Source organism: Pelobates fuscus, chromosome 11 (genome assembly GCF_036172605.1).
Source record: "Pelobates fuscus isolate aPelFus1 chromosome 11, aPelFus1.pri, whole genome shotgun sequence".
NCBI classification, from domain to species: Eukaryota; Metazoa; Chordata; class Amphibia; order Anura; family Pelobatidae; genus Pelobates; species Pelobates fuscus.
Genome location: NC_086327.1, coordinates 27,420,550 through 27,446,168, shown reverse-complemented (window position 1 = coordinate 27,446,168; position 25,619 = coordinate 27,420,550). Strand labels below are relative to the sequence as shown.

The following is a 25,619-nucleotide window of genomic DNA, read 5'->3' as shown; positions in this document are numbered from 1 at the left end:
ATCTAGCTACAAAGTTGGGCGAGTTTTGCTTTAAGGTCCTCAGGGCCTGCTGCACCTCTTAGCCCTCTGACCCTGTTATTGTGTTTCCTATCTCTATTTTCAAGGGCTTTCATGTGGGTGCATAGTTCTGCTAGTTGGCTTTCTTGATATTGCATTGTAGGATCACTGGGATTAGGGTCGGGTGCTTCAAGGGTCGAGGAACTTCCCTCCAGAGGTCCTGGAGCTCAGAGTGGAAGGCTTGCTTCACTTCCTCCTGCATTACGTGTAGATCTTTTTTTTTTTTTTTTACAAGAAAGCAAATAGGGTGAACCTGTCTCAGGTGCCCGGAATTCCACCGGCTGTGTTTTCTGTAGCTGTTGAGCCAGGCACCATTACCTTGGACTTGCACTGCGAGTATGTTGAGGGGTTCATTGTGGTCCTACATGAGGGCCCCATAAAAGGGATTGAGTACACTGATAAGTCTGTGGGTCACAGAGCATGGTGCTCAAGTGGCCATCTTTTTTCAGCGTCCCACTGCAGCTTATTAGTAAAAGAGTTTTTACTCTGCATTAGGGTCAGGGGTTGTTTTGACCCTTTTGCAGAGTGCCAAACTGTAATTATCAGTCCTGATTGTAGAAATGTCTCATATCTAAGCTGTTTCCTACTCCCACCAGGGCACTTCCAAATTGGGGAGAGGCCAGGCTCCTAAATACATCCAGTCAATCTAAATACAAATATCTTGGCACACCTGTTGGTTTCTTAGAGTGGCAGTCTTATTTAGGAGTGCAAAAGGTAAACACTGTTTCAACACTTCTGACAAAGGCACAGGAGAAGTGCTGAAACATTACTTATCTTTTGTACTCCTAAATAATAGACTGTCACTCTTAGAAAAACAAAAAGGTGAGCCCAGACATTTGTATTTAAATTGCTCATATGTCCAAGCTGTCAATCCATTTTTAGACGTTATAAGGAAAATACTGCAACAAGAGAAATACAGCTACTTTCTGACGTTAGGAATACCATATTTGCATTTGCATGTTAGAGTTGTCCTTTAAGCTAATATTGTTTTGGCTCTTAGGAGTGTCCCTGTAAAGGATAAAGTTAAACTGTAACAAACGTGGGGATGGGAGTTTGCCACCAACGAATAGGTTGCATCTCTCCTCATACAGGAGTACTACCCTGAAGACTATGTTGCAAAAATTGTGGTTGGATTAAAAAGAGACTATAAGGGGCGCGCGGCCTGATAGCCGACCAGGACAGTGGCATGGTGCTGAAGCTCCTCAGGGAAATCATGTTATATAGTGTAAAATTGGACTTTCTCACTCCTGTCTTGGTTACAATCTTGTTCCCAGACCTGGAAAACATTTTGCCAATATTCTGGCACCTTTTGACCCGCAACAGTCAGGCGCAGCCAATAGCAGACTACCTGCGGCCTGCAGATATGCACAGGGAAAGGGAGGCAACCGCTCCTCAACCTTGATCAGAAGCATGCATGTTCCAACCCTGTTTTCCACCCTCCCTCCTCAATATAGAGTACGGTATTTTCATTCATAGTATCAGTTTTTGTCAAGTGTTAAAGGAACACTATAGAGTTAGGTACACCCTCCCTCCTTCCTATGCAATAATAAGTTATAAAATGAAAGTGTTACTTACCTTTTACCCTACAATTTACACATTTCAGTTTGTAAAAAACTGCAATATCAGACCACTTCTTAGAGATAAAGTTGTCTGGGTGACTTTAGGGTCTCCAACAAGAGTGATAATTCACATATTTTTTTGGCTCAGTGACTCATATTTCATGCAATTTACCGATACAAATAGAGAATAGTGGCACTGTATTTATATTTAAAGAAGTAGGCAGTCTAACGGAAGGGCTCAGGCCAAACACAAAAGAAACAGATTAGATCAATTCCTTGCACGTATGCTCTAGAATAGATCATGACAAATGTGTTGCAGATAGGTTAAAGGAGAAGTAGGAAAAAAAAAATAGGATCCACACCTTTAAACTTTGATCGAATGTTGGCTAGCTCCTTATTGATTCTTTTAATTTCAGCTTCTTTACTTTTACCTGCAGAAAGAAGAAAAAACAATAAAACCATAATACAAAACCTGTGTGGTTCCCTGGAAAAAGTGTAACAAAAGAATACTGTATCATTACATACAAATAAAAAATAAAAAAATACACACAAATACTGCAATAATCCAGATTCCATTTACATAGACACATGCAGTTTTTGAGCATAACACCATTCTAACAGCTGTATCTCAATCTTTCTGTTCACAAATCTAGAATATCCACAGTGACTTACACAAATCAAATTTAAATATGCTTGGTAACGTCTGCGCTCAAGAACCGTTTCCATACCTTCAAGCAGGGAGACACTGAATGACTCTTCTATTTAAATACTCAAGAGCAGCAATCATCCTTCCCGCTTGCAAATTTAATAACTGTCGCTCACAATGAAATATTGACATTTGTCAATTGCACCTGTCATTTTTACATTCCATTCATGCATCAAACGATGGAATAAACCCTTCCTGTTTATAAGATGGCAATCATTAACCCCTTAAGGACACATGACGTGTGTGACATGTCATGATTCCCTTCTATTCCAGAAGTTTGGTCCTTAAGGGGTTAAAGCTCTGACAGTCAACTGCTATACCTTCCATTTACACTTTCAAAATAAAATGTCAATCATTCCTTCTGCTCAAGACGGAACGGCTCCCATATCTCATTTATAGCTTGACTACTGAGAATTATTCATTACATCAATTTGCTAAACATCAACTTGGACATTATTAACTCTCTAAGAGTCAACAACCTAATTTAAGCTGACAGCAAACTACAAACCCTGCCATTAACACTCCATGGGCCAAACGCCACCACCCCTCCAATTTAAATTTTGTAAGTCGGCTATCTATCTTGCTGCTTGCAAAAACAAAGATATGTAGTTGTCCACGTATAAAAGGGAACACAGTTTATCAACAAAAGTACAGTAAAAATGCTCTGATATTATTTGCTAGTAGGTGTACCAATTGTGTAAAACAGATACCACTTTTAAAATACATCTGTTTTGACAAACAAATTTGTTACATTACACTCACATTCTATTGAGCAACAATCCCTTTAGATGGCATGCTACTGTACGATCCATGCTGGAGGATAGTTTTAATGTATAATAGACTTACTTGCTATATTATCTCATTCTACTTCATATAATTTTTTATTCTGTATTTGTTTTAGGCATATGCCTTTGTAACTACTGCTTATGCAGTATATAATTTGGAGCTCTCACGTCTTTTTGATTCATTATCTTCTTACTGTATTTACTTTATATAACAAGCCTTTATATTGTTGAGCGTTATCAACATCTATTTATTGACGAACAAGTGACGGTCATCAATAACATTCGCAATCTGACAGTCAACAGAGACTGAAGATTTGCGCTCCTGTCACAATATAACAGTTCACACTTTAACAGGGCTATTGAATAAACTTCATATGTTCCCAAATTAAATCCAAATGGAAAAATCAAGGCCAAGTTGTGACTGTAGCTGAAGTTTTCTTTAACCTCAGTTTTTCTCTTTGGGCTTATTTCGTTAAATTTTAGAGTTCAGTAAATAACCCCACCCCCCTAAATAACAAGGAAAGAGCACCTTCTAAATTAAAAAAGTCAGCCGTAAATACAACTACAAGGGGAGGCTTGCCCTCCCAAAACACAGTTACAATGGACAACTCCCCCTCCCATACCACGCCTACAAGGTACATAATGCACCTCAGCCATACTCCTACAACAGACAAAGCCCCTCCCAATACACCCCCTACAAGGGGCAGCTCCCCCCAATACACCCCCTACAAGGGGCAGCTCCCCCCAATACACCCCCTACAAGGGGCAGCTCCCCCCAATACACCCCCTACAAGGGGCAGCTCCCCCCAATACACCCCCTACAAGGGGCAGCTCCCCCCAATACACCCCCTACAAGGGGCAGCTCCCCCCAATACACCCCATACAAGGGGCAGCTCCCCCCAATACACCCCATACAAGGGGCAGCTCCCCCCAATACACCCCATACAAGGGGCAGCTCCCCCCAATACACCCCATACAAGGGGCAGCTCCCCCCAATACACCCCATACAAGGGGCAGCTCCCCCCAATACACCCCATACAAGGGGCAGCTCCCCCCAATACACCCCATACAAGGGGCAGCTCCCCCCCCCTTCCCAATACAAGGGGCAGCCCCCCCCCCTTCCCAATACAAGGGGCAGCCCCCCCCCTTCCCAATACAAGGGGCAGCCCCCCCCCTTCCCAATACAAGGGGCAGCCCCCCCCCTTCCCAATACAAGGGGCAGCCCCCCCCCTTCCCAATACAAGGGGCAGCCCCCCCCCCTTCCCAATACAAGGGGCAGCCCCCCCCCCTTCCCAATACAAGGGGCAGCCCCCCCCCCTTCCCAATACAAGGGGCAGCCCCACCCCCTTCCCAATACAAGGGGCAGCCCCCCCCCTTCCCAATACAAGGGGCAGCCCCCCCCCTTCCCAATACAAGGGGCAGCCCCCCCCCTTCCCAATACAAGGGGCAGCCCCCCCCCTTCCCAATACAAGGGGCAGCCCCCCCCCCTTCCCAATACAAGGGGCAGCCCCCCCCCTTCCCAATACAAGGGGCAGCCCCCCCCCCCCTCCCAATACAAGGGGCAGCCCCCCCCCCCTTCCCAATACAAGGGGCAGCCCCCCCCCCTTCCCAATACAAGGGGCAGCCCCCCCCCCTTCCCAATACAAGGGGCAGCCCCCCCCCTTCCCAATACAAGGGGCAGCCCCCCCCCCCTTCCCAATACAAGGGGCAGCCCCCCCCCCCCTTCCCAATACAAGGGGCAGCCCCCCCCCCTTCCCAATACAAGGGGCAGCCCCCCCCCCTTCCCAATACAAGGGGCAGCCCCCCCCCCTTCCCAATACAAGGGGCAGCCCCCCCCCCTTCCCAATACAAGGGGCAGCCCCCCCCCTTCCCAATACAAGGGGCAGCCCCCCCCCCTTCCCAATACAAGGGGCAGCCCCCCCCCTTCCCAATACAAGGGGCAGCCCCCCCCCCCTTCCCAATACAAGGGGCAGCCCCCCCCCTTCCCAATACAAGGGGCAGCCCCCCCCCCTTCCCAATACAAGGGGCAGCCCCCCCCCCTTCCCAATACAAGGGGCAGCCCCCCCCCCCTTCCCAATACAAGGGGCAGCCCCCCCCCCCTTCCCAATACAAGGGGCAGCCCCCCCCCCCTTCCCAATACAAGGGGCAGCCCCCCCCCCCCTTCCCAATACAAGGGGCAGCCCCCCCCCCCTTCCCAATACAAGGGGCAGCCCCCCCCCCTTCCCAATACAAGGGGCAGCTCCCACTCCCAGTTCCCCCCTAGGGACAGTTCCTACACTTAGTAAAGACTCCCCCAACACTCCCACAAGTACTGGGATTCCCATTATTAGAATACAGCTCCCATAATATAGCTCCCATTATAAGCCCTGTGAGAGCCACATATTGCACCAGTGAGGAGTAACCTTTGCTATTGCAGCTGTGCACTACATTTCCCGTGATGCTCTGTGGTTAGAGCGCGCTGTGTGTGTCGCTGGGAGATGTAGTCCGCAGCCGCTGCACAGTACGAGGCTAGCCCTCGCAGTGTTACAAGGTGACAGGCAGGGCCCGCGGGCCGGCAACACTCACAGTTCCTGATGTCGGAGATGAACACGGCCAGTCCCCGCATCCCGTCACCTTTGGACACCGCCGGCATCTTGCCCTCTGAGTGAGCTCCGGCAGCCTGGGCGGGGGCGGAGAGGGTTAGTCACACTGGGAGGGGCGGAGAGGGAGAGAGAGCACGGAGACACCGCGCGAAGAGCGACGGAACGAGCGAGAGAGAATACGGCGTGAAAGCTCGGAGCCAGGGACCTGAGGAACAGCAGGAAATCCGCCGCAAGGGCTAGTCCCGCCCCCTCTCACCTCCCATTGGACGGCGGCCGCGACGTGGCGCAGCTGATTGGCTCAGCCGCCTGTCCGTCGCGCACGCCGCGTCAGGGAGGGGGAGGGCAGAAGGGTGTGGTGTGGGAAGTGACGTCCCTCTTCCAGCTCAGTCTCTCCCAGCGCGAGCCCAACCAGCTTTGGCCTCTTCCCATTGGACGGACGAGGCGGACTGGAGGGCCGCGATTGGACGGCACGTGACAGCCGGGCCCCGCCCCACCACACACTGGCTGCTGGGTCGTAGAGTTAACGGTTCAGTCGAGTAATCCCACTGCGGTGACGTCACCGTGGTGGTTTTATATCAATTGATTTACAGTGGTTATAGTTACTGTATATCTGTAATCCCAGTCAGCACAGCATCTACACATTATTAGATGCTCTATAATAATCTATCCAATAGGGCTCTGAGCCCCCCCAATCAGGCTATTACCCCATGTTACCCCATGTTCTACCAGGTCCGCCCTTTACGGCGTCAGTGGCGGTATGGCTACATTGGCGCGTCCCTTCGTAGCCAGCACAACCTTTTTTTACTTTCATATTTTGGAAAGTAGGAAATATTGGTTTGCCGCAGTTACTTTTTTAAAATTACTTTTGGGTTTTATATAGCGCCAACATATTCCGTAGCGCTTTTACAATATTATAAGAGGGGATAGATTTAACAATAAATGAGACAATTACAAAAACTTACAGGAACAGTAGACGGCATCAGTAGACGGCCCGCGAGGCGCGAGGGAGCAGAGCATGGAGATCAGAGCTCCCTTGCCGCCTCGGATTCCAATACAGCCGCACACCTCCCAGCAGCCCCACTAGACCCCAGGGACAGAGCCACGATAGGGAGGCTGGGTGGAAATTTTCAGAGTATTTTAATAATATAAATAATTAGTGCGTGTGTGTGTGTCTGTGAGTGTATGAGTGTGTCTGTATGTGTGTGTGTTTGTGAGTGTCTGTCAAATCAGTGAAAGTCTGTTTCTCATTGAGTCTGTGTGTGACTATCAGTGTGTGGCTGTCAGTGTGCATGTGTGTGTCAGATCTGTGAGTCTGTGTCTGTCAGTGACGTCTCTGTGTTTGTCATTGGGTGTGTGTGACTGTCAGTGCGTATCTGCCAGTGTGTCTGTTGGGGAATGCTTGTGTGTCAAATCAGTGAGTCTGTCTGTCAGTGACGTCTGTGTAATTGTCATTGAGTGTGTGTGTGTGTGACTGTCAGAGTGTGTGCTATAGGCACCCAGACCACGTCAGGTCATTGAAGGTGTCTGGGGGCAGTGTCCCACTCCCCTTAACCCTGCGAGTTTAATTATTGCAGTTTCTCAGAAACTGCAATAATTAACTTGAGGGGTTAGCTCCTACCGAGTGGTTAGGCGACCAAAATTTGTCTAACTGATGCAGGACGTCCTCACGCTGTGCATTAGGACATCAAGCGTCTGCTAAATACCCATAGGAAAGAATTGATACAAAATGCTTTCCTATGGGGAAGCCTAAAGCAAACGCGAAGGAGGAGCCTGACCCAGTGCTGACAGACATCGCTGCTGGATTCAGGGAAGTGACTGAGTTTTAACCCCTTCAATGCTGAGTAGGACACTTTCCTGGCACCATAGTATCCCTTTAAAATGAGTAGGAAAGGGTGGAGTCTAAAGAGGAAGGGGTGGGTTGTTAATCAGGAAGAGGTGCAGCCTTGACCGGTAGGGGTGGGGCAAATTTAGATTAGGGGGGTCTCCAGGTTTAGTCATGCCTAGGGCAGCACAAAACCTAAATACACCGCTGCATGTGAGTGTATGAGTGTGTCTGTCAGTGTGTGTGTGTCTGTCTGTCAAATCAGTGAGAGTATGTTTGTCTTTGAGTCTGTGTGTGACTACAGTGTGTGTCTGTCAATGAGTGTCTGTCAGTGCATATGTGTCTGTCTGTCAGTGTATGTGTCTGTCAGTATACGTGTGTGTGTCTGTCAAGGTTTGAGTGTGTTTTAGAGTGTGTTTAGATCAGTGAGTCTGTGCCTGTCAGTGACATCTGTGTTTTTGTCATTGAGTGTGTGTGACTTTCAATGTGTATACAACACTGAGTGTAGCGTGGCCGAGCGGAGCAGACCGCACTACAGGAGCTTCTGTTTCCTGTACCTGGCCAGACGGACAGTAGATGCTCACTGAGAGAGCACTTCCTGTCAGTCAGCTGGGTACAGAAAACTGACCTCCTGTACCGGGATCCGCTCCGCTTGACCACGCTACAAGAGAGGTAGGAGGCACACCAGGTAGGGGATGGGAGGTGCACCAAGGGACAGGCAGGGGATGGGAGAGAAACACTAAGGTAATGGAAAAGGAGGGGAGAGGAACACTAAGGGAGAGGGAGGGGAGAGGGGCTGGATGTACAAGAAACACACAGCAGGGTTTGAGAAGGGGAAGAATAGACACACAGAGGGGCTGGGGGAAGTCAGATGGGCTGGGGGTGAAAGAGACACACACAAAGGAACTGGGAAGAGCAAAAGACACAATGGGGCTGGGAGACAAGGAGTCACACAAAGGGGCTGGGAGGAGTAAGACACAAAATGTGGGAGGATGTAAGAGTCATACAAAGAGGGGAGATAAGAGACACACAAGGGGGGGGTTGTAACTGATACACAAGGGAGATGTAAGACACAATGGGGGAAAAATAGGAGATACGATACATTAAAAGGGGAAAGATTTAAAAGAGGGGATAAGAAACACATAAGGGAGGTTAAGAGGCACACAGGTGAAAATGTTATTATTTGGGGGGGTTAAGGGGGCGGAAAAATGCATCTTCGCCTATGTACCCAAAACTCCTTGCACCGCCCTGCTGAAACTGTCAAAACAAAACACTAAGACCTCAGTGAATACTATCCTAGCAACCTACTTTTCTACCCTACCATTACCTTTTGTGTCACTTTACCCCACTCCCTTTAGCATGTAAGCTCACTGAGCAGGGCCCTCAACCCCTCTGTTCCTGTGCGTCAAACTTGTCTGGTTACAAATACATGTCTGTTAGTCCACCCATTGTACAGTATAGCGGAATTTGTTGTCGCTTTATAAATAATAATAATATGAATTTTAACATGGGAGATTTACATGGTAACTTTCAGAAACTCCTCAATTTATGCTTCCCTGTGGTCACCTTCAAAGGGGCACCTATAGTGGAGGGGTAGAGTGCTCAGACCGATAGGAATCTGGTATGGATCCCAAAGCTACACAGAACAAAATAACACATAAGTAGGTTCGTCCTCTTGATCCCTGCCCTAGTTTAAACTTTAGAGAGTCTAAACCGTAAAATGGAACTGTCACTTGTCACTTTGCATTTTTATTTTTTGCTAGAAGGTCTCACTGGGTTAGGGGACAGCCTACAGGAATAGAAAATAATTGTGAACATCCTAGCATTGCCAAAAAGCATGTTTTAAGAAATAACATAATAATTAAAGGAGGCTTAATAAATGTATTGCATTTTTATCTTCGGCCTCAGAGCCACCCCTTGGGCTTTGCCACTGCCTTTTGCAGTAATGCCTTTGCCATATTTGACAAATTACAGAATCATTACTGAGGCAAATATACCTGCTTTACAGGTGATGAAAATGTTATATTTCAGACAGAAGATAACAGACCTTCATACAGTTTCTTAAATATCGCAGCCAAAATATTTTCAAGAATTTGTGTGTCCAAGGTGCCTACTTAACCCCTTAAGGACACATGACATGTGTGACATGTCATGATTCCCTTTTATTCCAGAAGATTGGTCCTTAAGGGGTTAAAGGACCACTATAGTGCCAGGAAAACAAACTAGTTTTCCTGGCACTATAGGGTCTTTAGGTCCTCCCCACCCCCAGGGTCCCACTCCCGCTGGGCTGAACTCTTACCTTACTCCAGCGCCGGGCTTCCTCGGCGCTGGGGAACTCTCCTCCCTCTTCCGACGTCCGCGCTCAGTCCATAGGAAAGCATTTCTCAATGCTTTTCAATGGATGTCAGCATCTTCTCACTGTGATTTTTACTGTGAGAAGCGCAGAAGCACCTCTAGCGGCTGTCAGTGAGACAGCCACTAGAGGCTGGATTAACCCTAATGTAAACATAGCAGTTTTTCTGAAACTGCTATGTTTACAGCTACAGGGTTAAACCTAGATGGACCTGGCACACAGACCACTTCATTGAGCTGAAGTGGTCTGGGTGCCTATAGTGGTCCTTTAAAGACATACATAAATATGAGACAATGTGCGAACCCTCTGAAACAAGATTGTGTAAAAACATTTGCAGTGTTGGCAATAAGTAAAATATGCAGCAAACCCCTATAACCAATTAACACATATACTTCTGTAGATGGAGAATTCTTCTTCTCTTCAAGACCTTCCAGTGGTCTCTTTAATACACCTGCACACAGAACTGGGATATAATATAAACCTAAAAGAATAACAGAAACATACATAGTGAAATGCCATCAATAAAATGAAATAGTGTTAAAAGTCACACACGCACGCACGCATGTACGCACGCAGACACACACACACTGCCTTGAATACATTTTTTTCCCAGCTATATTCACTGGCTTATAATTCTCTTTCTATTTTTTATAGATTGCAACTAAAGGATTCCCATGTTTGAATTTTTAACACATAAAGGATAGAAAGAGGCATGAAAATACTATTGCGTTCCTACTGGTGTCATTTATGATGCAACCACAATTGTTCGTGCAGAATTGCACGTGGAGTCATGTTAATCCTGCGCCATTTTTGATGATGACTCAACCCATCCACAAGGAGTTGTGCCATTTTTGCTTCTAACAATCTTGTTCATATGAGGTTAATGGCACATTTCTGGTGAGGAAGCCAAGTTTCTAAGTTGAATATACAATTGTGCTCACAAGTTTGCATGCCCTTGCAGAAATTCTGAAATTTTGGCATTGATTTTGAAAATATGACTGTCCATGCAAAAAAAGTATTTTACTGAAGGATAGTGATCAAATAAAGCCATTTGTTATCACATCGTTTTTCGGCTCCTTTTTAAATCATAATGATAACAGAAATCACCCAAATGGCCCTGATCAAAAAGTTATACGTTTCCTTTTTCTTACTCTGTTACTTTTTTTAATCATTATCTAATAAATTTAATTTTTATTACATTGCTCAATACATTGTGTTCTTGTAGGGACTTCTCTATGTCCTATGGACTTTGTAACCATTGGACATTTTTCAGTATACAATTTGTCTAACTTTTAGGGTTACCTCCTTCAAAGTTCCTTTACACACTTTAGGCCCCCTTAGGGGGGTGTCTATCTCTCTTTTACTGCGCCAATGCCACAAAAAACCTTGTTACAATATGCCCAACAACGCATTGACACGCCTCAAGCTTCTGGCACACTGTAATTTGGAGTGACAAGACCAAAATAGAGCTTTATGGTCACAACCATAAGCGCTATGTTTGGAGAGGGGTCAACAAGACTTATGGTGAAAAGAATACCATGCACACTGTGAAGCTTGGTAGTGGCTCACTGATGTTTTCGCGGGGAGAAAGGGAGTGAGCTCTAAAGGCACAGGGAATCTTGTGAAAATTGATGGCAAGATGAATGCAGCATGTTATCAGAAAATACTGGCAGATAATTACAATTCTTCTAAATGTAGGCTGCACATGGGACGCTCTTGGACTTTCCAGCATGACAATGACCCTAAGCAGAAGGCCAAGTTTACCCTCCAGTGGTTACAGGAGGAAAAGGTGAAGGTTCTGGAGTGGCCAACTCAAACGTGCGGTTCATGCAAGACGACCAAAGATTTTGCATGACCTGGAGGCATTTTGCCAAGACAAATGGGCAGCTATACCACCTGCAAGAATTAGGGGCCTCATAGACAACTATTACAAAAGACTGCACGCTCTCATTGATGCAAAATGGGACAAAACGCAGTAATAAGAACTAAGGGTATGCAGACTTTTGAACAGGGATCATTTCATTTTGTTCTTTGTTGCCATGGTTTGTTTTATGATTGTGCCATTCTGTTATAACCTACAGTTGAATATGAATCCCATAAGAAATAAAAGAAATATGTTTTGCCTGCTCACTGATGTTTTCTATAAAAATGGTATATAAATTACCAAATCTCCAAGGGTATGTAAGCCTTTGAGCACAACTCTAGCGTAAGCAGTCAAACTAAGTGAGTTAAGGAGATGTAAGCAGTTAGTATATTCGGAGGTAGGTGGTCTTCTCCAAGTAAATCATTGAACATCATGCATAAATAAGGAATCAATACAGAGCCAAATTCTTTATAATACAAGGCACTGGTGCCATAAGATCCTCAGCTTTTATTAGGTTTGAGGGATCTCAGTACATCTGCAATCTCTACTCTGTAGTAATCGCCGCTGACAATGCTTTCTTAGTGTCTTGAAAGAGAGATTTCTGCTGCAGGGATTCAAGAAATTGAGAAATGCGATGAAGTAGGCCAGATTCACCTGCACTAAGATGTGGAGAGTGATCGTACAACGAGGTATAAAGTTCAAGATTCTGGGTCATGGAACAAGGAACCCCAGGAGATAGACATTTCAGAAATTTTCTTGGCATTGACTTTGATTTCAAGCAGCAAGCTAACAGAGTACCTCCTTTATTATCTTTATTATAAAACCTCTGCTTAGTCCACATAAGATCTTTGGATGTATCGCCAAACATTAAAGGGACACTCCGGGACACTGTGCCCTCCATAGGTGAAGATGGATTAGTTTTTTAGCATCTGGGGGTTTTTTTCTCCATTGTTTTTTTTTTTTTTTTTTTTCAAAGTTCGATGGGCATTATGGATTTTTGTTTGGCCTTTTTTGGGGCTGAAAAAAAAGATTTTAGAAAAAAAAAGACATCAAATTTTCATTTAGGGCCCCCACCTGCCGCTCAGGGATGGGAGCCGGCGGGGAGGACAACAGGTGTCCCCCGGTATAGTTATTTAGGGCCCTCACCTGCCGCTTCCTCTTTGTGTCTCTTTAGCCACGTTCCCTCCTGTGTCCTCTTTAGCCCCTCTCCTCTCCTGTCTGCTTATGTAGCCCCCCTCCTGTGCCCTCTTTAGCCCCCTCTCTTTATGTGCCCTCTTTTGCCCCCCTTCCTTCCTGTGTCCTCTCTAGCCCCCTCCGGCTGCTTTTCTCTCCTGTCCCCTATGAAGCCCCCCTTCCCTCCTGAACACTCTTTAGCCCCTCCTGTCCCCTTATGTAGCCACCTTCACTCCTGTGCCCTCTTTATCAGCCCCCTCCCCTCTTTATTAGTACCCTCCCCTCCTGTGCCCTTTTCTGCCCCCTCCCCTTCCTGTGCCATCTTTAGCCACCTCCTCTCCTGTGCCCTCTTTAGCCCCTTTCCACCCCTGTCCCCTTTGTTTTAAGATTCCCCTTGAAGTGGAAATCAATCAATAAATTGATTATTTTGTGTATCTGTCCCAGGCCAAATTAAAGAAACAGTGCGTGCACGCTCCCTGAAGTAATTCACACCAGACACAAGTTTCAGGTTAATGAAGAACTTGAGGAATGTTTATTAGAAGGGGGTGGCATGCCCCTTATAAAGCAAAATTACATCATAGGCATTGTCAGAGATAACATTGATTTATACATCAACAATTGGTTAGGGGTTAAGTGGTTGATTTATTGCTCGTCCTATCTGGTGTGATGTCACTGGCATCTTGCGGTCCTCCCCCAGATTCCAGCGCCATCTTGTTAGTGAGGGTGTTATTCGATGACTAAGGGAAACTCCCTGGCCCTAGCGGCCATTTTAGGTAAATCATATAAAATGATAAATGCTGATTGAGAACTATATAAAGTAAATAGACATTTTACTAGTTTAAAGAAATCAGGATAATATTTCATTTCCACAACACCCCTCCTCTTCTTTTGGCCCTTCCCCTTCTAGTGCCCTCTTAGCCACTTTCCCTCCTGTGCCCTTATGTAACCCCCCCTTCTGTGCCATCTTTAGCCCCTTCCCCTCCTGTGCCCTTATGTAACCCTCCTTCTGTGCCATCTTTCCTCCTTCCCCTCCTGGGCCCTTATGTAGCCCCACTTCCCTGTGTGTGATCACTTTTTCCAGGAGCTCTGAAGGCCTCAGACAGGAGGCGAATCTTAAAACCGAAGGGTGGGGCTTAGCGAGAGTGCGGAGCCTACCGCCACAATGCGCCTCTACTCACAGAGCGCCTGGGCGCTGTGCACCCACCCAGGATCGGCTACGTGTTTAGCGTCTCAATGTAGAGCATGGTGGCGTTGAACGTATGTGCTGCACACAATGCGACACTGGACTAGGAAGCACCTCTAGTAGCCATCTGAGTGACTGCAACTAGAGGTGTAACTAGGCTGCAATGTAAACACTGCCTTTTCTATGAAGTCTGCAGGGACAGGCTATAGACACCAGCGCCACAAAACTAAGCTGTAGTTGTTCTGGTGACTATAGTGTCCCTTTAAATGAAGGTTTATCTAAAGTTATTTGTATGCTGGGCACAACTGTCTTCAGGCATTGTAGTGTGTGTAACAAAACAACACGGACACCCGTGGAAAAGTGATAAAAAACACAAAAACTTTAACTTAACTGATAGGTACACGGCCTCCCAGGGTTATCTCCCAGCTGATAACCAAATTGCAAGACTGTATAGTTGATGGGATATTTTGGGATATTACTAGTGTACCTATAATAGAGGACAAAACATAGTGCAAATATTGCTACTAAAATATAATGAATATTGCCAGTGATCAGAATGCACTCACATATTCCAGAATAGTAATGCGTGTTATAGGTGCCTCCCCTTGGTAGAAATGGGGGGTGTGTTCCTTTAAAATTCCCTCCTCAAGTGATAGCCGATAGGGTATCCAGGTCAGCATAGAATCTCACAAACAGCAACCAAAGGAATACTTAAAGGCGATTTATTCACTTGAAAAAAGGTTGAATTGAATAAAATAATAAAAACAAGACAGAGATGCAGCATCTCTGTCTTGTTTTTATTATTTTATTCAATTCAACCTTTTTTCAAGTGAATAAATCGCCTTTAAGTATTCCTTTGGTTGCTGTTTGTGAGATTCTATGCTGACCTGGATACCCTATCGGCTATCACTTGAGGAGGGAATTTTAAAGGAACACACCCCCCATTTCTACCAAGGGGAGGCACCTATAACACGCATTACTATTCTGGAATATGTGAGTGCATTCTGATCACTGGCAATATTCACTATGTTTTGTCCTCTATTGTAGTGTGTGTGTGTGTGTGTGTGTGTGTGTGGTTATTTTTATTTATAAAACAGCAGAATATTCTGCCGACATTTTACAATAGAGTGCAGTGAATATGTAATATAATGTATGTACTGCTATAGGAAATTGCTTACAAACATGCTTTCCGAGATGGGAGACTGGAGTATGTTCTTTATAACGCTCAATAAATGAATACACGTTTAGGGTTTAGGTTCTTCTTTTCCCTTTTAAAAAACAGATCAGATAATCCCATTTTTTTTCTGCCCTTTGACCTGTGGCAGAGTGCAACAGTTTCTCTGTTTCCTGCGTTTGCTTGTATTAACGAATGAGTGCCAGGAAGTCTTGTTTTTCCCTCTCTCGATGTCATACCTCTGTTTCCTGTTTTTCCAGGTGGCTGACGATTAATATGGTATTTTCTATATCAGTATTTCAGCAAATTCTGTCAATTTCCACATGTCCTGCAGAAAGCTCGCTGTGTACAATGCGGGAATATCTTATATATGTCCTCTGGCGAGCATTCTAAAAAATGCTCTCTTTTTTTTTTCTTTCAATCTTTCTTTTATTGAGGCATAGAGTTGCATGGGTACAGAAGAAAGAAGGGGAGACAATTAATATACATTCCAAACGGGGGTATAACACTACAATTGCTATCATCTCCACGAAGCATCTGCCTCTTTTTTTTTTTTTGTAAAGAATAAGTAGATTGTTAATACCCTCATAACTGTAAGGTACATTTGTCAAGGTAATACTTAAGTTGCTCTAGTAACAGTATAGGTAGTATGGGTATATTATACTAGTTAATTAAACAGACTAGTGCGAATAGATTAGTTAGTAGTAGTGTATATATAAGGTACATAGACTGCTATCCAAGAAATGCGATACTCTTGTTTCCAAATCGCTGGTTACAATCTTATGGCTTTTTGTGCAACTATACAGGCTAGTGACTTCAGACTGAAAATTGCTAGGCCGATGTGTCTGTGAGTAAACAGGCTAGTTAAACATTGAGTCTTGCATGCATTGAGAACGTTATGCCGCTGGGTTATGGGCCTAGACATAGGAAACTGCGCATCTGATTAAGTCAAAATTATAAGCAACTAAATAAACAAAGCTTAGCTATTACTTCCTTTTAGAGTAACATGTTAATTAGCATAGGCTAAACTTAGGTGAGTAACTAAGGAAACACACAATTATTAAAACTTTGCTAAGTCTTATGCGATGAGACTTAGGCCTGATGTGACATTTGCAAATCTAGCACCAGTTTTGGTACAGGTTATAACACTTGCAATGATTAGTAGGAGTCCCGGGTGATGGGCATTGCAGTCGTCTGCTTGAGCAATCAGCCCACGCCACAGGGTGGGATGGCGGTGCAAGAAACGAGAGCCAGTCCATCAGGGAGTGGGGGGAATCCCCCCCTAACCTGCACTCGGCTAGGAAGCTGTCCTGCTTTTCTTGCCTGCCCATTCCGACCATCCAGTCGCTTGATCCTCCCTGTTGCGGTTTTTCTCCTATCACTCCCGAGTGTTGCCGCGTGTCTTCGGCCCGAGGCCTTAGCGGGGGCCCCTACCACATGTCCATTGACCCCATCGTCAGGGTCGTGGGCCCAGGGTTCCACCGGGTCCTGGCTATCTCCCTGGGTGTATGGGTGGTGGTGGAGTGCTACCTCCAGGTGAGCTCCCAGCTCGGAAGAAGAGTGCGGTCGGGTACCGGGTGTGTGGAGGGTTCGTAACACTCTGTGGTTGCGGTCTGGGGCTAGGTTACCTCTCATGTGGTGGCTTTTGTGCGGAGGACATTTCCTTCTGCGGCGCCATCTTGAGGCCCTGTGTGGGTGAGGAGCAGTTCGCTTACGGCTGGGTTGCCTGAGTGTCTCGTCGTTCAGGCTTTTTTTGATCTGCCGTGCCCAGATCTCCAGTTTCGCCCAAAAGGCTTCAAATATAGCATTTAATCTGGCCGAGTAATCCGGCACCCCTGTATGGCACTCCGATGTCTTGCACAGCGCGCTCACCGCCGCCATTTTAGGTATGCCATGTGCTCGGTTGTCCTGGTGTTGCTGCTTTTTACTGCCTCTCCAGTTGCTTAATGTGGACCGAGATGACCCCCATCGGTCCATGGGGGGGGGGGGGGGGGGTAGGAGGTGAGTGCCCTGAGGTATCCACGTCCAGGTCAGTCAGTGCGGAGAGCGGCCGTCTCCCCGTTGCTCGATCTCCGTCAGGCCTCGGGTTAAATTGTCGGGTCCCAGGGGGGTTACATGCTTGATTTTGGTATTGGGTGATTCCCCCGGGTGTCCCCATCATGATAGATGCTCTCCAGTGGGGGATTGTGCTGGATTTTGGGGGGATTACCCCCTAAAAGTGCAGGATTAGGCCGGAGCTGAGATTCAGCACAACCTCTCAGCCTGGGTGCTAGGCTCCGCCCCCATGCTTTCTTTTTTATTCACAAATCATATATAATTAGTTTGCAAACTATTACAGATAGATATATTTATACCGTGCTACACAATACTATAAAACATTTTATAAATAAGTGGATCACGATTTAGATTTGGAATCCTGTTCCTGGACAGTGGTAAGTGTGAATTTGTTTAAAGAAAAGGGCCCGTGGCAAATAGCTACGAGGGATAGAGTGCAAATCAGGAACATAAGGTCTATAGTCTGGCAGGGAAGGGAAAAGCCCTCAGTCTCAAGAAAGGGAAACACCAACTTGTGCTGTGGAGCAACTACGTTAAAAGGAATGGACTGACAACCTCGTCCCAGGAGTGTCACGGATAGACACGTGAACTATACAGGGACAGAAAGATAGATTGATAGATAGAGAGATAGTAGATAGATAGATAATGGACTGTGAGATAGATAGTAGATAGACAGATAATGGACTCAGGGCCGGCGCTACCATAAGGCGGCACAGGGGGCCGCCTTAGGGCGCTCCGGCCCAGGGGGCGCAAATATCCAGTTGACCGGCTGGAGAGAAGTGCAGAGCACTCCTCTCCTGACGGTAATTTACTGTAGCGTGGCTGAGCGCCAGTACCTACGCAGAGGGCACGCGACGGAGCTCCGATCTAGATCCGCATTTCCTGTATAGCTCCCTCACGCACCCTGTAGAGGTTTTGGGAGCTGTAATGTAACGTCATATTCCGACTCCCGGGCAACACTGCGGGGCGTGTGAGGGAGCTATACAGGAAATGCGGATCTGGATCAGATCTCCCTCAGAGGAGCACTGCGGCAGCCAACTGGACCCCAGGATGTGGATCCACTCCAGATCTCCAGACTAGGTGGATTGAAATCAAAGTGTGTGTGTGTCCACTCCTCCACAATACTGTCCCTCCCTCCCACAATGCTGCCCTCATCCCTTACAATACTGCCCCTGTTCCCTTCCCCCCACAATAGCCCCAGTCCCCCATAATGCTGCCCTCCGTCCACAATACCACCCCAGCCCCCATACTGTTCATATGCCCCCAAAATAGCCCCAGTCCCCCACAATACTGTCCCTAACCCCCAGCAAAACCTCAGTACCCCACAATACTGCCCCTTATCCCCCTCACACCATAGCACCTGTTCCCTACAATACTGTTCCATTTCCCCCACAATAGCCCCAGTCCCCCATAATGTTGCCCTGTCCCTCAAACTGTTCAAATCCCCCAACCATAGCCCCAATCCCCCACAATGCTGCCCTATCCCCCACTAAAGCTCCATCCCCCACAATACTGTTATGATCCCCCACTATAGCTCCAGATCCCACAATACTGTTCCTATACCCTCCCTCCACAACAGTGTTCCTATTCCCTCACTAATGCCCCTGTCCTACACAATACTGCCCATATCCCACCACACTAAAGCCCCATTCCCCACAATACTGTCCCTAACCAACCACTAATGCCCCAATCCCCCGTAATACCGTCTCTTTCGCCCCATACTAAAGAATCAATCTGCAACAATACTGCCCCTGCCTCCATCACAATAAAGCCCCAATGCCCCACAATACTGCCCCTACCCCCCTTGCTAAAGTCCCTATCCCCACCACAATACTGCCTCTAATCCCCAATACTACTCCTATCTCCCCATGACTAAAGCCCGTGTCTCACACACATAGTACTGCCCCTATCCGCCTACTAAAACTCTATTGTACAGCGCTACATAATTTGTTGGCACTATATATATTATAATAATAATAAAGTCCCTATCCCACACAATTCTGCCCCTATCGCCACACTAAAGTTGACAAATAAAGGGGCTGGTGGGCAAGTAAGAGACACAGGGGGGATGTAAGACACTAAAGGGTGATATAATACACTAGAGGGGGTGGGATAACATATTCAAGAGGGGTTATGTAACACTAAAGAGGGTAAGGAATTCAAAAGAGGGGTTACGACTCACGTAGGTGAAGATACATTTTTTTCTGGAGGGGGAAGGGAGGCAAAATGCATATTCGCCTGTGTAGCCAAAAATCCTTGTGCCGGCCCTGAATGGACTGTGAGATAGATTGTAGATAGATTGATAGATGGATAGATAGATAGATAGATAGATAGATACTGGACTGTGAGATAGATTGTAGATAGATAGATAATGGACTGCGAGATAGATAGATAGATAGATAGATAGATAGATAATGGGCTGTGAGATAGATAGATAGATAGATAGATAGATACTGGGCTGTGAGATAGATAGATAGATAGATAGATAATGGGCTGTGAGATAGATAGATAGATAGATAGATACTGGGCTGTGAGATAGATAGATAGATAGATAGATAATGGGCTGTGAGATAGATAGAATGATAGATAGATAGATAGAAAACTGCATGACCAAAAGTATAGGATATCTACTTAATTTCTTTAAAAAAAAATCATTTTCTATGAAGTCTTCCTTTGCTGCTTTAACAGCCTCCACTCATCTGGGTAGACTTTCCGTGAGCTGTTGGAACATTGCTATGGGGATTTCCATATGGCCATTGGAACATTAGTGCTTTAGGCAATGATGTTGGGTCATTACGTCCGGCATGTGTTCAGCATTCCAGTTCATCCCACAGTGTGATGGATGGGGTTGAGATAAGGGAGAATCATTTAGTTGTTGTTTTTTTTAGATGCATCTTGAAATGTCAATGCTTTTTACTCAAAACTCTGTATAAATGTTTCGCAATGTTACAGTTTCTTAGAATTCTACTTTTCATATAGACCATCGTTTTAAATCATAGGACGTTCACGCTTACCAACGGTTTGAATGCAATATATTAAAAAAAAAAAAAAAGAGAGTCAGTGTGGAATATCCCAGCAAATCAAAGTCCTTGCATCTGAAGCCTCTTCAACGATGTGTTCTTTAACCAGGAAGTGGATTGCATCCAATCCCGAGGCAGACTTCCTTTTAATGGGTGAGCTCGTACATTTCCCTTAGACAGAGGCTCACATTTCCTTAATGTTTCTCATTGAAGTTTTTTTCTACGAATGAGAACAATGAGTTGATTTAAAAAAAAAAAAATTGCATTCATTCTGTGTGGATAAAATAACAAGAAAAAAAAAAAATGTAGGCTCTGCAACCCAAACCATCTCATCATCTAGTTTAGCCGTACTGGAGGAGAAGATACATAGAACTGATATCAAATATTGCTTGATGAGGACTGCATTGTGTATGTAATGCAAAATCAATAGAGAATAAATCAGCTATAATCTCCAGTCTTATTAAATCAGTGGAATTAGCTTTAACATGACAACATGAAAATGCAGTTACCATTCGCCATACAGCAATATCAGCCGGTTACTCATACACTAATCCCCACGGGAACTCTGGAGGGAGGAGAACTGAAAATATGTTTTAAATGAGATTTAAGCCTCAAGGTCTTTGTAACTGAGCAATCTAAAGCAATTGAACGCATAGCCGTTAGCAGGGCTGCCTCAGAAATTTTGGGGCCCCTAACAAAGCTCAAGGTCTGGGCCCCCAGGGCCCATCACCAAGTCTGTCCGTGTGTAGAGTGGATGCAGACTGTGTGTGTATTAAATGCAGTGTGTTTGTGTAGAGGGCACAGTGTGCGTAAAGTGGATGTGGTGTGTGTGCAGTGGATGGAATGCGTGTGTGTAGTGGATACAGTGTGTGTTTGTGTAGTGGATGCAGAGGGTGTGAGTATAAATGTGGAGTAGGATAGGGGCTGCATTCTGTGTGAAAAAGTTTATTTTTGAAATTAAAATGTATCATTCATTTTTACATTTTATTCCCCCTCCATACTTCTATTATGTGGCAAGGGAGGGGGGTATTACACTCCCTGGTGGTCCAGTGACATTGTGCAGGCTGCCAGGTACCTGTATAGTGAAGAGACGGCCCAGGCCAGCCAACATGATCTTCAGTTTCCAACTTCTCTCGACCTCTTGTGGGCATGGTCTGCGAGTTGGAAAGAGCTTCTGGAAGCTTAAGATCGTGTTCAGCATTCCAGTTCATCTCACAGTGTGATGTTTACATTTTGTCTGCAGGAGGGTGGCTTGCTTTGGGTGCTTCTGGGTGTGGCTGATGTGTGTGGAACCTTCAGCAGCAGCTCACTCCATCCATCTTTCTCCCCATCTTTCTGCTGCCCGTGCTGTGCCTCCCTCCTGCACAACATTCTCTTTCTCTCTGGAAGGAAGTGACCGGCTGTCACTTCCTCCCTGCCTGCTGATATAACACAACCAATATCCATTCACCAAAATGTTCACCAATAACCATTTAGTATGCCTAAGTGAATGGGCCGGAGGACTCTAGACACCATAACCACTTTAATGAGTAAAGCAGTAACAGTGCTTACAGCGTGCATTTATACATCCTTTTTCTAGGGAAAGTTGTTACAATCCAGTTGAATATTTATTTATCAGCCAACATATCAACTACACATTCCAGTCAGGATTTAGGAGACTAGCTGAGACAGCACTGGTTAGAGTAACGTATGACTTACTAATGAGATGGGCAGGGTGTTTAGTCTTAATCCTTCTTGACCTCTCCGTGACTTCTCCCACAGTAGGCCATGTTTTTTTTTTTGTCAATCTTTCTTTTATTAAGGCATGTGTGATGGGTACAGAATAAAGAAGGGGAAATGCATGGATGCTTTACAGGGTTAGGGTTAAGACAGCAAAAGCATTGTTTGATTATATTTCCAGAAAATGAATGCCTCATTTTATATATTTTGTATGTCGATTAACGCTAGCGTTTTATAAACAGGCTGAAATGAGATACAACGATTTAGCTAGTAGCAAAAACAAACACATTAAACTGATAACAGGTTGGTATGAAAATAGCTATTCAAAAACAAAGTGAAGTATGTTTGGGTAACAGACAGGTTAGGCAGCTATTTTGTCCGATGGTTGCTCAGTACTCTAGCTAGACATGCCCCTAGCGCGTAGATATACAGTGCTTTACGTTGATATGCGTATAAATCATGCTTTGAGACTTGCATAGTATATGTACTGGAAGGCTGCAATACGATTCTATATTAGTGGTTCTGACAACTCAACTCAAACCCTGTCGCACAGTAGGTTACTTATAAGCGCTTACAACATTATCTGTTACTATCTCCTTAGGTCGTAAGGGTGAGAGTGCTTAAACTTGGTAAATCACACTACATGCCATAGTGCATGGGTGAGAGATCCGCATTGCATATACTGCAGACAAGTTTGAGTAAGCATAACATAGAGTAAGTATAGCGTTAAGGCTCGTCGTATGCGCACATGGTTTTGCATTGCATGATACAGCCTAGTTATAACGGTGCGCGGCTTGTAAGACTTAATGTCGGCTAAGGCAATGTGATAATAGTTGGTGCAAAAAGACAGAGTAACGTTAACAATAACACCTAAACATCAGCTGGTGGCAGAAATAAAAGGGCATTGCAGCCATGCATCATTAGCAATGGAGAGGTGATCTGTCCTGGTGGCAAACCCAGCACGTCAGCAGATTCAAGCTATACCCCGGCAGGCCCGTAGCACGCAGGGCTGTTAGTGACCCGGCAGGCGACCAGTCCGATTTACAAGTGGGCCAGTCCTAGTTAGCCAATGCCCAGTCTTGGCAGGGTGATTGTGGAGTCCTTCGCGACACAGAAGGCGATTGGGTGTTGCGGGTGCGTCGGAGCCTCCTTCCAGCCCCAGGCCTTTACGGAGGGCCGCATCAGGGAACCACAGGCTCGGTGGCTTCTCGAGTCCGAGACTTTCCCGTGTCGGGTGCAGTAAAAGACCCAGGTGGTCATCCGCCGCCGGCGGCGGGCGGTCTTCCTGTGAGATGGGCGATCCATTGGAGGCTTTCTCCTTAAGACCCTCAGCCTGGGTAGGTAAGTAGGAGCGGCAGCGAATGTGGGACTGTTAGTGGTGCCCAGGGACTGTCCACCTTGCTCCAACTTGTCTCCCTCTTTCCCCTCTTCCATGTAGATGGATTGCAGGGCCATGCGTTTTTCCAGTGATGCCCAAAAGCGTTGGAAGCTCCTCTCAATCCGCGTGAGGATGCACTCAGAGCCGCTGTCTCCGCCATGTGGCGTGGGTGTAGGCCCATCCGCCATCTTTTTAGTGACTCCGTGTGAGGTGGCGGGGCTGCTCTGGGCTACCGGGGGCCGTGGAGGTGTTTGTGTGAGTCCATCGGGGACCGGGATATCCCCCACCGGTCCAGAGGGGGGGGGAACAGCGGTCCAAGGTCCAGCTATGAATGGCATCAGAGGAGCGGCCGTTTCCTCCGCGCCGGCCATGCTTGTAGGCCGCATAAGGTGCTCGGGTGAGTCTCGCTTTGGATGTGGCATGTTTGGTACCTGTCGAAGCAGCTGGTTTGCCGTTAGTAGCTTGGTAGCTTTTTGGGAGCCTTGTACTTGCTGTGTTTCGGCGTTTTGCCGTTAGTTTTGCCGGCCAAAGCAGGAGCTGTGTCTCCAAGCGTCCGCTCTGCTCGGCGGTCAGGCCCCGCCCCCAGGCCATGGATTTTTAATTAACCACCTGGCGGTTTTGAAGTGGATCGGCAATCCATAACTGGCTATAATTCATGCCTATCTGACAGATGACATAGGTGGAATTCTTACAGCAGAAAACATAGGAAACAGAACTGTGAACTTAGCATAAATAGCTCTGGCCAAACTTAATCAGACAGACAGTCTATATAACAACACTCCACATCTCCCACAGAAGAAGGGTTATCTGTCCACCCCTCTCACACTTACCAACATGTTGGTATCCATACCTTATTTCACCCCATTAAACTCCTTCCCTCCTCCCTTTATTTCTCAACCTTCTGGTAAAATACTCGGATACATTGCAATCCCTGATAATTCAAGGATTTTACAATTATCATGACGGAAAGTCATGATTTTATTAAAGACACGGAGGCGAGTATTATGCTGCACTCTTTCTTTATTTCCCTCAGCAGCAAAGAAACATTATTGAAAAAAAACATTAAAACAGGTCTGCCTTCCAACAGGCAATGTCCGCCTAGCAACATGATTATCCAATCAGCGACATCCTTTCCCTATAGCTGGCTGAGTGTTGATGACCATTTCCTCTTTCTTTCTTGCGACTCCCGAAGAAACTCAAACTCGGAACAGGAAACCAGAGTAAACCAAACGATTCGTAACAAAGCACGTGATTCCAAGAGGTCTTTTAGCCAGGTCACGCTAAAGAAACAAGAGAAATATGGTAATTTCTTGAAAGTTATGGGTTGTCCGCATATATATAGGTCTAAATGCCTGCATGAACAGTGATAACTTTTCATATCAGTAGTAAGAGGCAACTACCAACCTGAGGACAACAATGGCAATAAAGTCCCATCATTATATAGTGCTCTAGAGCGATGTAGATATATGATATCATCCCTACCGTCAAATTGAACTTACCTTGGAGGTCTTTTCTCTGAAAACTTACCTCGACCCACCACTGAGCCGTCCGAGGGTGGGTGGGTGGGATAATACTCGCCTCCGTGTCTTTAATAAAATCATGACTTTCCGTCATGATAATTGTAAAATCCTTGAATTTTATTAAAGACCCGGAAGCTCCTATTATGCTATTTCAAAGCTGTGATATCACGGCTTCTGCGAAATGCTGAATTGGTTTGAAATAGAAATTACGGAAAGTAGATTCTGCGGACCAATCAGCCGCCTTCAGTATATCTTCTAAGCGACAACCCGCCATTGAGGCTTTGTAGGCCATGGCACCGCGAACTGAATGAGGAGAGAATATGGAGGTATCAATACCTGCCAAGGACATGATCCATTTGACCCAGCGGGCCAAGGTAGGAGAGGATACCGGAGCATGTGGTTTACGGAAGGAGATGAAGAGTTGGGGGTCCAACCCCATCCGGAGAGATGCAGTACGAGCTTCGTACGCCCTAAGACATGCTACTGGGCAGAGGATCGGTGTCGTGGGAAACGCTGGATACAGGACCGATCTGGAGGACGATTTCGTCCTCCGTGAGATGTCAAAGACGACTCCTTCTGGGGTGAAGGATCGGGTAGTGACATCGAGAGCTCGAACATCTGACACTCTTTTGCATGAGACTAGACACAACAGCATAACTAGTTTAGCTG

The 25,619-nt window shown here is 46.0% G+C and overlaps 1 protein-coding gene across 3 annotated transcripts in view; it reads right to left on the bottom strand.

The window, feature by feature from the left end:
- Window positions 1–5,956, bottom strand: part of LOC134577565 (AP-2 complex subunit alpha-1) — a 33,072-nt gene extending 27,116 nt beyond the window's left edge. Inside the window, exons 1-2 of one of the 3 annotated variants that reach the window (XM_063436371.1) lie at window positions 5,673–5,956; window positions 1,979–2,047 (exon numbers count right to left, since the gene is read on the bottom strand). In XM_063436371.1, the coding sequence (XP_063292441.1) occupies window positions 1,979–2,047; window positions 5,673–5,739 (136 nt within the window). In that variant the 5' untranslated portion in view covers window positions 5,740–5,956. The remainder of the gene's footprint in view (window positions 1–1,978; window positions 2,048–5,672) is intronic. The other 2 variants (XM_063436369.1, XM_063436370.1) reach the window with 2 other exon arrangements.
- Between the last annotated feature and the right edge of the window lie 19,663 nt (window positions 5,957–25,619).